The sequence below is a fragment of the Mytilus edulis genome, chromosome 3 (genome assembly GCF_963676685.1).
Source record: "Mytilus edulis chromosome 3, xbMytEdul2.2, whole genome shotgun sequence".
Lineage (NCBI taxonomy): Eukaryota > Metazoa > Mollusca > Bivalvia > Mytilida > Mytilidae > Mytilus > Mytilus edulis.
Genome location: NC_092346.1, coordinates 78,681,200 through 78,696,536, shown reverse-complemented (window position 1 = coordinate 78,696,536; position 15,337 = coordinate 78,681,200). Strand labels below are relative to the sequence as shown.

Here is a 15,337-nt window from a genome sequence, read left to right as displayed (position 1 = left end):
TTAAAAATTCTATATTTAAAAGTTTTATTGAATTAAAAAAAAGAGGATAAAGGGGCACTAGCTACGAAATATAATGAAAAAATAAAAATTTGATTTGTTTTGTTCTATCATAAATGAAAGTGAAGTAGTGAAATGATAATTAGTTTTATCAACTAATATAGTTCCATCTTGTCAAAATAAACCTAAGAAATATCAATGATGAATTATTCACTTGCAAGTGAGTAGTTCAACTACGTTGAATCCCTATTCATGTGATCTTCTATTTAACCCCCTTAGCTATATATGGATTACGCATGCATTTAGCGTGTTCGGGTATTCAAAGTAAAAAAAATGTCAACATTTAAAGTGAAAGAAAGTCAATTTGATTGACTTATTCGGTCCACAAAAACTCATTCTTGTACAGGTAAAAACGATAATGAACTGTTTATGAAATCAAAAAGGTATAGATAAATCCAATTACACGAGGTCGCTATCTTTTTATATTATAAAAAAAGAACATGCCCACGAAATCACACAACAATTAGGCAAGTGTTGAAACAAAGAGGTTTTAAATTTCGATCATGCGCGAAAGCGTATAAGTTTGTTGTCAACTAAATATGAGAAATTGGGTCAAATCGGTGAACATGATTTTGACAGCTAGTACCGGTACTCCTTTAACAAATTGTGAATGGTCTTTCCCCCTTTTTGCCATGCCAAGAAATTTCCTCCTTTAAAATTTCACGGATGATTTATATTGACCAGTACATGCAGGTCGTAAATTAATTTTTGGAATGGAATCAAATTTTTAACTATCGGGTGTCATAGGAGGTCCACCGGACTTATTTTGATCGGCACTTAAAGATTTCTTGGCATGGTGACCTATCGAATTTTACTTATTACTGGATTTGTACTAACATGAGCAACACGACAGATGCAACATGTGGAGCAGGATCTACTTACCCTTCCGGAACACCTGAGAACACCCCCAGATTTTTTGTAGGATTCGTGTTGCTCAGTCTTTGTTTGTGATGTGTTCTGTGTACTCTTGTTTGTCTTATTTGCCTTTTCTATTGTAGCCATGGCGTTTTCAGTTTATTTTCGACTTATGAGTTTATCTGGCCCTTTAGTAAATTTCGCCTCTTTTTTTAACAGTCGAATTATTTCCTAAAACACACACCCAACGCTATTAAAATGGTCAAAAAGTACAAATAAATACATTTCTCTCCGATTGGAAATCAGTCACATCAAACTTGTCATGTGACAAATTGTGCTTTATCCTTTGACGACTAGTCCAGTTTAGTAGCGTAGAGATGCTTACAATTTCCTTTAACCGATATCATGATAATTAGATGTGTTCAATAGTTATGCCAAGCCGGAAATTTGCTATACGAATTCATTATTCGGTGTGGATTATTATCTATTAAAAGTTCTACTATTATCGGTAAATGATCGGAAGTACTGCTAATCGAACCTTCGTCAAGAATTTCACAAGACCTAAGTCTACTCAGTTGCCTAAGTACACTCTTATTTACAAGAAAGTAATCAATCATAGTTTTCTTAGTTATGAACGTATAATCAGGCCCTGTATGCTTAATTTTACCACCTGAAAATAACAAATCATGTCTATTTACAAATTTTTGCAATTCGTCAGATTTACAATGGTTTGAATGCAATCTGTCTTTAGTACGACAACTAGCATTAAGGTCGCCTGCTACAATAACACTGCCATAATTACAATAATAAGAAACTAAAGTATCTAAAATGTTCAATTCATTTCTATAATTATCTAAGCTATCGTCAGAAGGTAAGTATGCTCCAAAAATAAAAATTGACCCATTTGATTTGGTTTTTATCTTTAAACCTACAACTCTTTCAGAGTTGATATCATGTATCTCACTAACAGAGAATTGTAGAGTATTTTTATACAATATAGCAACACCGCCTTTCCCATGATAAGCATGATATTTATTTGGTAAGTCTTCAGCTTTACCTATACAAGTGTAGCCCTGTTCAATAGTGGAAAGGTAATGTAGAGAACTCTTTTTAAGTTTGTGTTCAGAAACTACACAAATATCACAATCTGTATTTTTCAAAAGACTACTTAAACAAACAGTGGAGGACATTATGCCTCTAACATTCCAAGCTAATAATTTGAGACTAGACATAATCAAAAACAAAAGAAATATACGCAAAATACAACAGTTAAGTTTTGTTTTACACATTTTGAAAAAGAGTTTATTCATGGTGCTGTTCGTTTTTAGTTTCATTTGAAAAACGATGGTTCCACTCATAATTACTTAAGGTTTATGTACCCTTCTGTAGCCATTTTTGTACGAACTTTTCAAACTTCAATTGTATCAAAACTACAGATATAATGAATAATAGAGATAGGCCATTTTGTACATATTCCAAGGGGAAACTTGATGCAAAGCATTATTTTTTACTGTTCCATTGCATTTAATAGAAAAAGAGGACTTTGTGGCAAATAAATCAAGATTTTTATAGAAAATCCAAAGCCTTTATCCTTGTACTCTCATATTTGGCAATTTGATGACAGATAGATATAGGATTATTGCATGCAGTGCTAGCATTAATTTCCTTAAAACAAGTTTATAAATGTAGTTATTGGTCAAGACAAGTATAAATATGGCAAAAATCAAGTACACCTTTTAGGGTGCGCTCGACTTTAGTGACTCAGCACGAGGTGTTTTGGAATTTACAGGTTACTTAGAACTTTTTGTAAAAAATAAACACTAGCACATCATAGAAAATCAAGTGAGTAATTTATGTTTCAAATTTTATAACAAAAATCTCTGTATTAAAGGCTGTGGATTTTCTATAAAAATCTTGATTTATTTACCACATAGTCCTCTTTTTCTATCAAATGCAATGAAACAGTAAAAAATAATGCTTTGCATCAAGTTTCCCCTTGGAACATGTACTAAATGGCCTATCTCTATTATTTATTATATCTTTAGTTTTGATACAATTGAGGTTTGAAAAATTCGTACAAAAATGGCTACAGAAGGGTACATAAACCTTAACCACTTTCTACATTGTACTCCATCCGGCCAAAAATTATAAGATTCAACATAATCTGCGCAATTTTCAACAACATTGAGTTTGGCAGATACTCGCTGTGCACTATGTTTTGGGTTAAACAACTTTAAGTAGGTCACATGTACGTTTTCTTTCTCGAGATAAGCTAGAATCCCTGATCTCGTGGATTTAGGATTAATGCCCGAGAGATAATATCTCGCCGTTCTCTTTCTTTTAACACCAGTAAAAAAGTTTTCATCAGAATCTGCGGGGGAGGTATCTATATTCTCGGTTACCCCATCCAATCGTACAGGTATTTTATAAGTCGTGTTCAATTGTTTATCAATTTCACGCAGACCGTTATCTTTATGTGAGTCCGAGTGTGTATTCGTGTAAGAATTCGGAGTTGACAGTGGTGAAATGTTACCGTTAGTCGATTTATTTACTTCGTTTGGTAAGTTCGTTACGGGTGAGCACACTGGAATGTTTATTTTTGTCTGCTGATTACTTCTATTCGGAATAGAGTTCACCTGTTTTGGAAACGGTTGATTTGAGGTTCGAGCCGGGGTTTCTGTTGATACTTTTTCGGCGTATGATTTTTGGGTTGATAATTTTAATTCGTTAACTTGTTTTTGCAGAGAAGCTTGTAATTTGTTGAACCTTTCTATCTCAGCACATATTCTTTGAACGCTGGTCGTGTAAGAATCAAAATTGAATTCTCCAATTGCTTTGGTTTGTTGATTAAATAGTTTGTGGTTAGCATCGTATTGTATAAATTTTCGTTCGTTCGCAACACAGTGTCGACTTAATATGTCATTCACATTTTCGAGATCAGTTTTTAACTTATTGTTTTCGGTTTTCATGTGTTTGATTGTTTTTTGGTTTTCCGTTTCTAAACGTTCTAATTCTGAAATACGTTCTAAGGCCGATTGAAGGGTGGCTCTTAGTTCAATAACGTTACAGTTCGGTACCGTACTTTGATCGCTGACTGATTTGCTATCGTCTTTTCTAAATACTTCATCGATCCCAGAACTGTCACCATTGATAAACATGTACAGAATATAACAATCTTTTGCATATTTAAGTGTTGACGAGCTCCTACTTGTACTTTTACGTGTATATAGTTTCCCTTTTTGGCACACCTGTACAGATTTTGCTCTGCTGGTAAGGATACTCCGATACCATGTTATTGTATTTTCTATGTCGTTAGTCATTTCCAAAAGTTTTGGAATATACAGATCTCTTGGGAGATTGAAAAGGTTGTCGTCTAATCTTGCTATGAATTCTTGGTTAGGGACAAAATCATTTAGTTGAGAGTTTTGGGACTCAATGTGATCATCACCGATGTTGTTTACACTCGAACGACATGGGGTACTCATTTCAGTAAGAATTCGAACCATTTGGCTATTATGGGGGGGAATACTCCCTGAAAGTCTCATCGCTGCTTTGATTTACAACATCAATTCCGTTAAATCCACTTTCACTAATAGAATTTTGACTTATATCGCACAAATTTGGATTGAAGTCGCCTACCGAAACAACACAGCCATTCACATCGGCAGCCATCTTTTTTTCAACCGATATCATGATAATTAGATATGACTTGTAAGTGTTCAGTAGAACACATTTCATGCATTTTCAGGACAAGCGTGGCGCTCTCTTTCTAGACATCGAGTTAACGTTCTCATCCTGACCTGTAGTGGCGCTCTCTTTCTAGACATCGAGTTAACGTTCTCATCCTGACCTGTAGTGGCGCTCTCTTTCTAGACATCGAGTTAACGTTCTCATCCTGACCTGTAGTGGCGCTCTCTTTCTAGACATCGAGTTAACGTTCTCATCCTGACCTGTAGTGGCGCTCTCTTTCTAGACATCGAGTTAATGTTCTCATCCTGACCTGTAGTGGCGCTCTCTTTCTAGACATCGAGTTAATGTTCTCATCCTGGCCTGGAGTGGCTGCGTATTTATGCTTTCCCCGCAACGGAAGTCGCATATGTTTACATTGTTTTTGTTGATTGAGAAATGACTCCTTCATGTCATGCTATATGCTTATTTTAACATGATTAGGGATTATATTTTTCAATATGTTACACTGAGCGTGTTTAATTCGAAATACCAACCAATGCTATAATTCCAAAAAGATAATAATAATTTCACTGTTTATTATGCCTGCACATTTTAATTTCAATATAATATATATAATTATCCTATAAACACTTTGCATGTCAAGTAAAAAAGTTTGATATGTCAGTATACATTTGCTACAAATGGTCTGGGATTGTATCTATTGACTCTGGCAGCATTGGATCTCCATGACATTTCATATGGGTATGGTATACTAGTATCTGGTATAGAAATCTGGTCTAATTTCTCCATCTGCAATGCACAATATTATAATGAGATAATTGGACTCTATATCTGCATCTAAATTAATCAAAATAATATAGGAAAATAGTAATAAATAAAGCGGTCAAGCCAAAAATAATGAACCATCGAGAGCATACTTAAACAAGAATATGTCCCCATCACACGGATGACCCATCCGCATTATCGTTTTCAATGTTTAGTGGACCGTGAAAATGGGGGAAATCTCTAATTTGGCATTAAAATTAGAAAGATCATATCATAGGGAACATATGTACTAAGTTTCAAGTTGATTGCACTTCAACTTCACAGAAAACTACCTGGTCTAGGTCCTAGACCAAAAACTTTAATCTGAAGCGGAACGAACGGACGCACAGACCAGAAAACATAATGCCAATGAATGGGGCATAAAAATCAAATATGATTTGCAGCAAACAGTTATCAGTTATCGACTTCTGGCTCAATATTATTTGCAAAATGGATAACAGGAATAACTGAAAATACTTAACAGACCATACAAACCACCATTAGTCATTCCCCCCGAAAAATAAATCTAGGATAAAAAGGGACAAAACGAAAACTAATAGGCGTCAAATCAGTTTTTCTTTGAAAATCTATTTGGCTCTTTCACTAAGGTTAGCGTTGATAACATTTACATTAAAATACAAATACCACACAAAAAATGTAAATGTTTCATTTATACTTTTTTCGATATTCAGATATAGTTTAACCATATCTTGATCTTTTTTTACCAGAAGTCTTTGAAAAATATTGTTCTGATATCTGCACTAACATTTTGATGTATTGAAAAGAAAAGTATAAAAATCAGAATATTAGTTTTCAAAAGAAATTCGAAATAACTACGAGTTAAGTTTGACTTCAAATAAGACATGCATAAGACACCTTGTATGTTTCATGTCAATATAAAAAAATAAAACACGTCATTTATACCTCTTCCTTTGTTAAACTCCAACCACTACCAACTGCCATATTGTCTTCTAGTTGTTTGATTGATGTGGCACCAATTATTACAGATGCCACAACATCTTTCTGAAGGGTCCATCTCAAGGCAACCTGAGCCACAGACTTTTCTAAATTAAAGTTATTAAAGACTAAAGATTATTGGTTGCTACTAATTTTTTGATCAAATTTGTTATATATACACACTTCATTAGATACAACTATCTATAAACAATACTAGATTATAGAGTCGAAGACTGCTATTTTATCATCATAAGGTTATAAAGCAAACTCTATTAACATTGCTATCATAAGGTGCAGTTCCATGATTTTGAAAGGGGGCTGGCAAGTCAACGTTTTGCGTGATACTCGCAAAAAGTCTATATGCATTTATCATATATGAACTTATTATGGCAGCCGGGTCCCTTGCCTCCTGTACTATCTTAGCTCGCTCCTAATTATGTCACCCTGATATTCACATATCTTTAGAAAAAGTTGTCTATTGAAGTAGTCTGATGGAAATATAAACATGACGTAACAAAGTATATTGATAGTTTTGAACTTGTTTTAGTGGAATGGATACGAATTGTTGATGTTTACTACGTGTTCATTTGATTTTTACTTTAGTGTCAATTTTATCTAAAATAAACAAGTCATGTTTTTCTCTGACTGTTTATGACGTCTTTACATTAAATCCACTGTGTGTTGGATGTGTACGGATTGATAATTTAGTCTTAGATGCATAATTCGTTTTATTAGTTGTTAGTGGCTTTGAACTAGCTATCAGTTAACTGCGAGTACTCTCAGATATGTACCAAATGTCTTTTTGTTGTTGGGATGTACAAGTACCCGGCCACGTTCACTTGTATTTTTGTCCATCTGATGAGTTAAGCCTTTTTCAACTGATTTTTATAGTTCGTTCTTATGTTGTACTGTTATACCACTGTCCCAGGTTAGGGGAGGGTTGGGATCCCTCTTACAATTTTAACCCCGCCACATAATGTATGTATGTGCCTGTCCCAAATCAGGAGCCTGTAATTCATTGGTTGTCGTTAGTTTATGTGTTACATATTTGTTTTTCGTTCATTTTTTTGTACACAAATAAGGCCGTTAGTTTTCTCGTTTGAATTGTTTTACATTGTCATTTCGGGGCCTTTTGTAGCTGACTATGAGGTATGGGCTTTGCTTATTGTTGAAGGCCCTACGATGACCTATAGTTGTTAATTTCTGTGTCATTTTTGTTTCTTGTGGAGAGTTGTCTCATTGGCAATCATACCACATCTTCTGTTTTTATATTCATAAACTATCATATGTGTTTAATAAATATTAATTACCATGAGCCTTTCCTATTTCTTCCATCGTTTTTATAAGACTCCAGTACGATTCATTGTTGGCATACTGACTCCATGCCGGAGCAGCTTGCATGGCCTTGCTTTCATCTTTAGCCACAAAAGCAATACGTCCACTTGTGTGGTCAAGTTTCTCACCTCGTTTGTATTTACCAGTAAGAACACCACTAAAAGAATTATGTAAAACTAAACACATTTTTATTTTACATCATTTCAAGTACATCTCATTGTTTACATAGTATCTCATCTATATTATATAGTATATTTATTGTGTTATGAATCAAGGTTGTTAATCATTCAAATAACAGCGCGTGACATTGGTGTGACATCATTTTAGCGATTATCATTTTATGTTTAATTGAGTAAAAATGGTAAAAATAAACATATTATAAATTTAATGAAGAGAAAACAAACGTTTTACGATTTTTATTTTATATCCTGTGGTATGAGAGAAGGGTTTGTTAAAAATGTTGGTTTTCTTTTTAAAAGAGACCAAAAGACAAATATACAACAGAAACATAGGTATTCGGAAACAAAGAATGTTTGTTTAAATTCTCCTATCTTAAGAGTATGATTTAAACAAAATGTGTGAAACATACAATATTACCCCTTTAGAGGACTCCATGGAAGAACTCCTAAGCCTTCATTTTTACAAACTTGGAATTCTTCAAATTCTGGATGTCGGGTCAAGAGATTATATTGTTGCTACAAGAGGAAATTCGTATTTTACTATATATTCAGTAATAATTTGTTTAAAACTTAAAATAAGCAAAATAAAAGCAAAACAAAGAATACGTTATCATTACTTGAATTCAATTCATTTTAATGTAAGAAACCTTAATCATCATAAAAAGCACTGCAGACGTTTATCAATTTTTAAAACTGTAATAAAACACACAAAAAACTTTAGATTGCTGTGAGTTTGAAGAAATACATTCATCTATAAAAGAACGATGCAGTTTCCTACCTGTAGGCTTATCAATGGTGTAAGACCCATATATTTTGTTAAATCGACAACTTTCTGCATTTGCCAACCGACCAAATTGGATGCTCCGATATAACGAACTTTTCCACATTTTACCAAGTCATCCAAAGTTCTCAAAGTCTCTTCAATTGGCGTAGCATCATCCCAAAGGTGAGTCTATAATAAATGATATGTACCTAGTTAAATTATTTAGATATATCATGGTATTTAAATGTATTTTTATTAGTAAGCTTAACTTTATAATTCATTCACTTATATCCGGCAAAGAAAGCATTAACAGATTGCATATATCACTGGGGTAAAGCTGATGACCGTAACTGCATTCACGGTCATCCCAAGATGTCGGATGAAAAATTAGGTCAGTTTCCGTATTGTCTGTTAAAGTGTTTCTATATCATTTTCTTTACAAATCATACATTGAAACGATGTAAATTTATAAAAGAATCACTCGGAAATCACTAATTACTTCTGAGAAATGTGCATGAAACGGGAAATTCGATTTGAAAAAATCGCCAAGATGACCGTAAATCACAATCGAGATGACCGTAACAGAATCAGCGATTCATAACAAGGCTGACCGTAACTGCTTTTAAGATGACCGTAATTTGTAAATGATGACCGTAACTTTTAAAGGATGACCCTCAATTCTAAGAAATATCCGTATTTATATAAATATCTTTTTGTATCAAATGATTAATCGTGTTGGTATACACATATTAATATGAGAGTTTTATCCTATAGGTAGAAGAAAATAAGACGTGCTTCAAATGCAAAGATTACCATATGTATCTTTTTTTACAGTAGAGGGTTTAATTTTTAAAATGAATTTGCCAAAAGACATGCAAATGAACAGGAAGGGAAAACATGCTACAAAAGCGCGATAAAATGACACCTTACAAGCATAATGAAAAAAATGCGGTGCACAGTTCAACTGCTCGACAAAAGATTTTTGTTTGTTTCTGGGATTCCTTTTAATGACATGTAATAAATACACATTTTTAAAAATGCCAAAAAATTGCATGTACATCCATTGATATTATATCGTCTTTCATTTTGTCGTGCAAATAAAATAACAGAAATATTTTGAAAATATCATTCGAATAAACTAGTGAAGGTGAGCTCCAGCAAAGTAGATCCTTTAAATAGTATTGTACGAAAAGCGTATCACAAGGCGGAACGTTGTCAATTTGTATATACAATGTATACAGAAATGTTATTCATACAGTCAGGATTCTACTTCTTCAAAATTATCTCCCCATTACGCCAGTTCATGCTCACAATCGTAGAAATGGAAGCCATTGTAGGGATGACGCTCTGCCAATTTTGCTCTTGAAAACTGATAAATTTATCCACATAGCACCATTACGATCGATCGTTATATTTCAGTTATATTTTAAAAGACAAATGTATCTACTAGCTAATGAGCATTAGTTAATGATCTTATCTGCATTGATTCAACTTAAAAATGTTGTCTGTTCGGATGTTCGAATTTTTGAAAATTCTTAAGCATTTAAAAAAATTCTAATTAAATATTTCGTGGAAGGGCAGACTAAACAATTTTAGTGGTTGAAGATTATAAACCCTAGTTATCACACACAAGAAAATCATATTTTTTCGAAGATATCCATTTTCATCATCCAAATTAAAAGACTGTCGTCAAGTACTTTTAGAAAAAATAGTTATTCGAACACACCTACTCTGTTTTTGTGATTCATTAGATAGGTATCTCACTTGACCCATATATTTCATCTTTTCGTACTGTCATTTTTTTACGTTATAAAGTCAACCTGTAGCTTTGATATATAATAATGATAGAATCTGAAGCGAGATGCTATATAAAATACTCTTGCTTTGTACGTTTTAAAGACAAAATATACACCCAAACATGCCCGAACAGATTTTTCTCTTTTCGATACAATCGTTACCTGTTTTGGGGAATTTTTTCTTGATTCACATAATGGAAGGGCAGACACGAAAATTTCTGAACTAAAAGATTGATATGTTCTCCGTCCGTGATAAAAAAAAATCGGAGGTTATGCATTTTCTACATCCAACTTATACTGATACTATATATAAAAAAGAAGATGTGGTATTATTGCCAATGAGACAACTATCCAGAAAAGACCAAAATGACACAAACATTAACAATTATAGGTAACCGTAAGGCCTTCAACAATGAGCAAAGCCCATACCGGATAGTCAGCTATAAAAGGCCCCGATAAGAACCATGTCGTCGACTTGATATCTTATTGTTTTGCATTACTATGTAATAGATACATTGAAAACTTATGCAAATGGTGTTTTTAAAATAAGAAAATTGTCGTTTTATTTGTTTCTATTAACTTTTTTAAATTTTGTTACTATATCAAACATTGCAGTTAACATTTATCGCTTTCTCGATACACACAGAGCTTCGATTCTTTTGTTCTATTTCAAAAGTGTTTCCGCCTGCATATATCAAGACAAATTAAGATTTTAATCTGCTTCCTCTGGAACCATACACATGGGCTCGATTACCAAATATTCGTATGTATTATTAATGTTTTTAATGCTCCATTTATTGGCATTATGTTTTTCTGATCTGTGCGTACGTTCGTCCGTTCGTCTCTTTGTTTGTCCAGCTTCAAGTTAAATAAAATTGAAACTTAGTACACATTTTCCCTATAGTATGATCTTTTTAATTCTAATGCCAAATTACATTTTTTATCCCATTTTCATAGTCCACTAAACATAGAAAATGATAGTGTAGATGAGGCATCCGTGTACTAGGGACACATTCATGTTTCTTCAAATTTTCGTCGTATCGCTGTCAATTTGTGTTAAAATTTTAACGTCGATATCAATAAATATTTCATTGTTTACGAGAAATATTCAATTTACTATCATTGTTATAAATCCTAAATATGGACAATTATATTATAGTTTAAAAAAAGAAATTTATGAAACATAGTTATATCCGCTAACCGAGCCCCTATTGAGATCGACAGACTCAACAAAAAAGCTTTGAATACAATACGGATATTTCTTAGAATTGATGGTCATCCTATAAAAGTTACGGTCGTCCTATATAAATTACAGTCAGTCTTTACAAATTACGGTCATCCTTTACAAGTTACGGTCATCTTTTTACCAATCACGGTCATCCTTGTTTTATGTTACGGTCATCTTGAAATTATTTGGATTATGATTTACGGTCATCTTAACGATTTTTTCAAATCGAATTTCCCGTTTCATGCACATTTCTCGGAAGTAATTAGTGATTTTCGAGTGATTCTTTTATAAATTTACATCGTTTCAATGTATGATTTGTAAAGAAAATGATATAGAAACACTTAAACAGACAATACAGAAACTGACCTAATTTTTCATCCGACATCTTGGGATGACCGTGAATGCAGTTACGGTCATCAGCTTTACCCCAGTGATATGTAGGTCTTGGTTTTATATCTAAAAAGGTTGAAGTTGTTTATGCATATGTGATATAAGTATATATATAGTAAGTTTCAATCAGAAATTATGGCTTTTCTAGCAAATCTAAATAGATTATAAGAATAACAGTCGACCCAAATAATGACAAATGCTAAATGGAATAAACGATAAACTATTGTGTGTGAATAATTTTTTTCTTGAAAATACAGCACCTGATAAAGGTCAATGTAATCTGTCTGGAGTCGTTCTAAACTGTCCTCACAGCTCTTGATAATATGTCGTCTGCTAAGACCAACACTGTTAGGTTCCATTCCCGTTTGAAAACGAACCTTTGAAGCCACAACTATGTTATCTCTTTTCTGTCTTTAAAAAAATAATATTGATTATCTAATAACGTTTCACAATTTGTAATATGGTATGAATTTTGCTCAACTTTTGCTTATAATTGCATGCATCATTAACCATATTACCAACATTATTGTCCCGTTTACGCTATTACAAATAAAGACTACATTATCGAATATCAGTCCGTCCGCACGTTTTTTTGTCACTTATCAGTTAAAAGTTTTGATTAGGTTTTCGGTTGAGAGAAGTCTGTTGTTGCATTAACTTGACACATATGTTTACTTTTAAGTGAAATATTCAGTAAATATAACCCAAATTATGTATTGATGCAGATTCTACGGTTACCCAAACATGGATTTAAGATAGGTTAAACTTTTAGCTTTGAACTAGCTTTCAGTAGCTGGTAGTATTTAGATAGAAACGTTGTGTGTTTTACTTATTTCAAGAACTTTAGTAAACTGTAGTAAAAAAAAACAAGCTCCAAACCATGAATTTTTTGTATTGTTTAATATTAAATTATGTCGGGGCTTTTTTATAGCTAGATAAACGGAATAGATTTTGCTCATTATTGAGGCGTCTTACATGTGCTTATATCTACTTCACTTGGTCCCCAGTTCTATAAGTGTTTCAATGGCAACATAATACATCTCTTTATTTCGATATGCAATCATCTATATCTATTACTTTGTGTTTTGTACATAGAATATTTGTACAGATTCAATATATATACTGATGAGAACAATTTTAACACAAATTTTCATAGCAGCACAACATCAATTTCGTGATTCGAATCATCTGCACAGAACAAAAATTATATTGGTAGAAACTGATAGTTGTAGAAAATTGAAATTAGACTTAAGTTTCGGGTGCTAAAATTGATTAAAAAAATAAAACGTTGTTTTCTACAAAGGATAATCAAATAAACATTATTTATGAGTGCAAAATTAAATAAAATACAATTTACAATAATAGGGCTTACTTTTTTAACCATGTTCCGATAATTTTTTCTGACTGGCCGAAACAATACACATTAGCAGTGTCCAAAAAGTTGCCACCAAGTTCCACATAGCGGTCTAACAACTTATGAGACCTTTCCTCATCTGCCTGTGTTGGACAGCTGTACATCTAAAATATTTACAATATCTAAATTTGTGTGTTTGCTGTTGACATCTACCCATAAGTCAGTCAACATATGATTGGTCTTTTTTTTCTTTTTAGATACATGTATGGCGTTGTCTGTAAGGCGTGAACATATTGATCTATTTGTGTGTAAAAAGTAAAATCACAAAAATACTAACCTCCGAAAATCCAAAAAATTCAAAATGGAAAATCCCTTATCAAGTAAGAGAGAGAGAGAGAGAGAGAGAGAGAGAGAGAGAGAGAGAGAGAGAGAGAGAGAGAGAGAGAGAGAGAGAGAGAGAGAGATTAAGAATACTGTTAGAGTGTTTGCCAATTTTATTACTTTTATGTTTTGTACGAGGTTTGGCAAGCAGCAAAGCTTTTTGACCATTTATACTTACACTCTCTACATTTATATATCTATTTCACAAACTTTTAATAATTGTAACTTGAAGAATATTTTCATTTAACACAATAATTCAGCAGCCTGCATAATTCCATAGGTTAACATACTATAAAATGTAAACCTTTACTAAATACCGCCATTTGTGTACAAGTAAGTGTGAAATAACAACATTTTTTTTCCATTGTCTAATGTTCTACTTTGTTTTGTTTTGAGTTTGGAATGATTACTAAAATAAACGTCTTGATACAGCATATCATTTTTTTTTCTTCAAATTTTAGAAGTACTATGACATACACATTCCAACGATACTTAATAAAAACTTAATATTGGTCTACATGATTTAAGGGTTATCTTCAATAAGTATAAAAAGTAGGTCGATATTTCTTACTGATAAAGACAGGTTGTGTAAATAATTTTGAAAAAAATAAAGTGTTACTTTAAAAATTGGTAGTCATAATTCATTATTCTGGTAATTGAAATACACGCATAAATTAATCCATGCATATACTACCTAGTCAAATGACATGCAAACAGACACATTGTCAGCGCCAACCGAAGCGCTGACTGTTGGATGAGCAAAACGCTCATCTTTACGTAATTATATGCAGGAATAACTCGAACCAAATTTGTATTGCATGACCAATAAATGCCAGCTTTTTTTATCACATCAACCCTTATGCATTGTCAAAAGTTTCACTTATTTTTACAGTTTGCTACTTACAGCATGATCTTCTTTTCTACCAAAAGTCATGGTTCCAAGACATACGTTGGAAACCTTTAGTCCTGATTTTCCAACATGGGTATATTCTACACTGCATCCTTCTTTAGTGGCCGCCATTTTACCTAAGCTATGTTATCTGTTCAGCTTACCTTTGTCCTATCTTCTTTATGATAACAAATATTTTATTTACCGCCAATATACTAGAAAGCTTCTGAATAATGACATAGACTAACATGTTTTAGGATATTAACATACAAATATTGGTTCCTTGTTAAAAGCTGCAAAGGGAATGTTCTAGAAATCTTTTTGAAATAAAAGAAAACCTTCTTGGTATGCATGAATTAATGTTAAAAAAGACAAAATATCTGATATAATCCTAATACCAGCAAAATATTAAACATCTAAATAACACTAGTGTCAGATTGTCAAGGGAAAAGTTACTGCATTGTTGAAAACAGCTATAAATACATAAAGATGGTAAACTACTAACTTATGTAACAGTCAATTGGTAAACTACTAACTTATGTTACAGTCAAATGGTAAACTACTAACTTATGTTACAGTCAAATGGTAAACTACTAACTTATGTTACAGTCAAATGGTAAACTACTAACTTATGTTACAGTCAAATGTTATCTTAGTTT

At 32.7% G+C, this 15,337-nt stretch overlaps 2 protein-coding genes across 2 annotated transcripts in view; both read right to left on the bottom strand.

The window, feature by feature from the left end:
- LOC139517536 (arylacetamide deacetylase-like) overlaps window positions 1–15,337 on the bottom strand; it is a 572,982-nt gene that overhangs the window by 153,108 nt on the left and 404,537 nt on the right. The window lies entirely within an intron of this gene.
- Window positions 5,161–14,843, bottom strand: LOC139517530 (1-deoxyxylulose-5-phosphate synthase YajO-like). The gene is made up of 8 exons (XM_071308721.1): window positions 14,694–14,843; window positions 13,427–13,572; window positions 12,315–12,465; window positions 8,656–8,829; window positions 8,296–8,393; window positions 7,674–7,855; window positions 6,331–6,470; window positions 5,161–5,391 (listed from the first exon to the last, which is right to left on the bottom strand). The coding sequence occupies exons 1-8, from the start codon at window positions 14,808–14,810 to the stop codon at window positions 5,263–5,265; spliced, it is 1,137 nt and encodes a 378-aa protein (XP_071164822.1). The 5' UTR covers window positions 14,811–14,843; the 3' UTR covers window positions 5,161–5,262.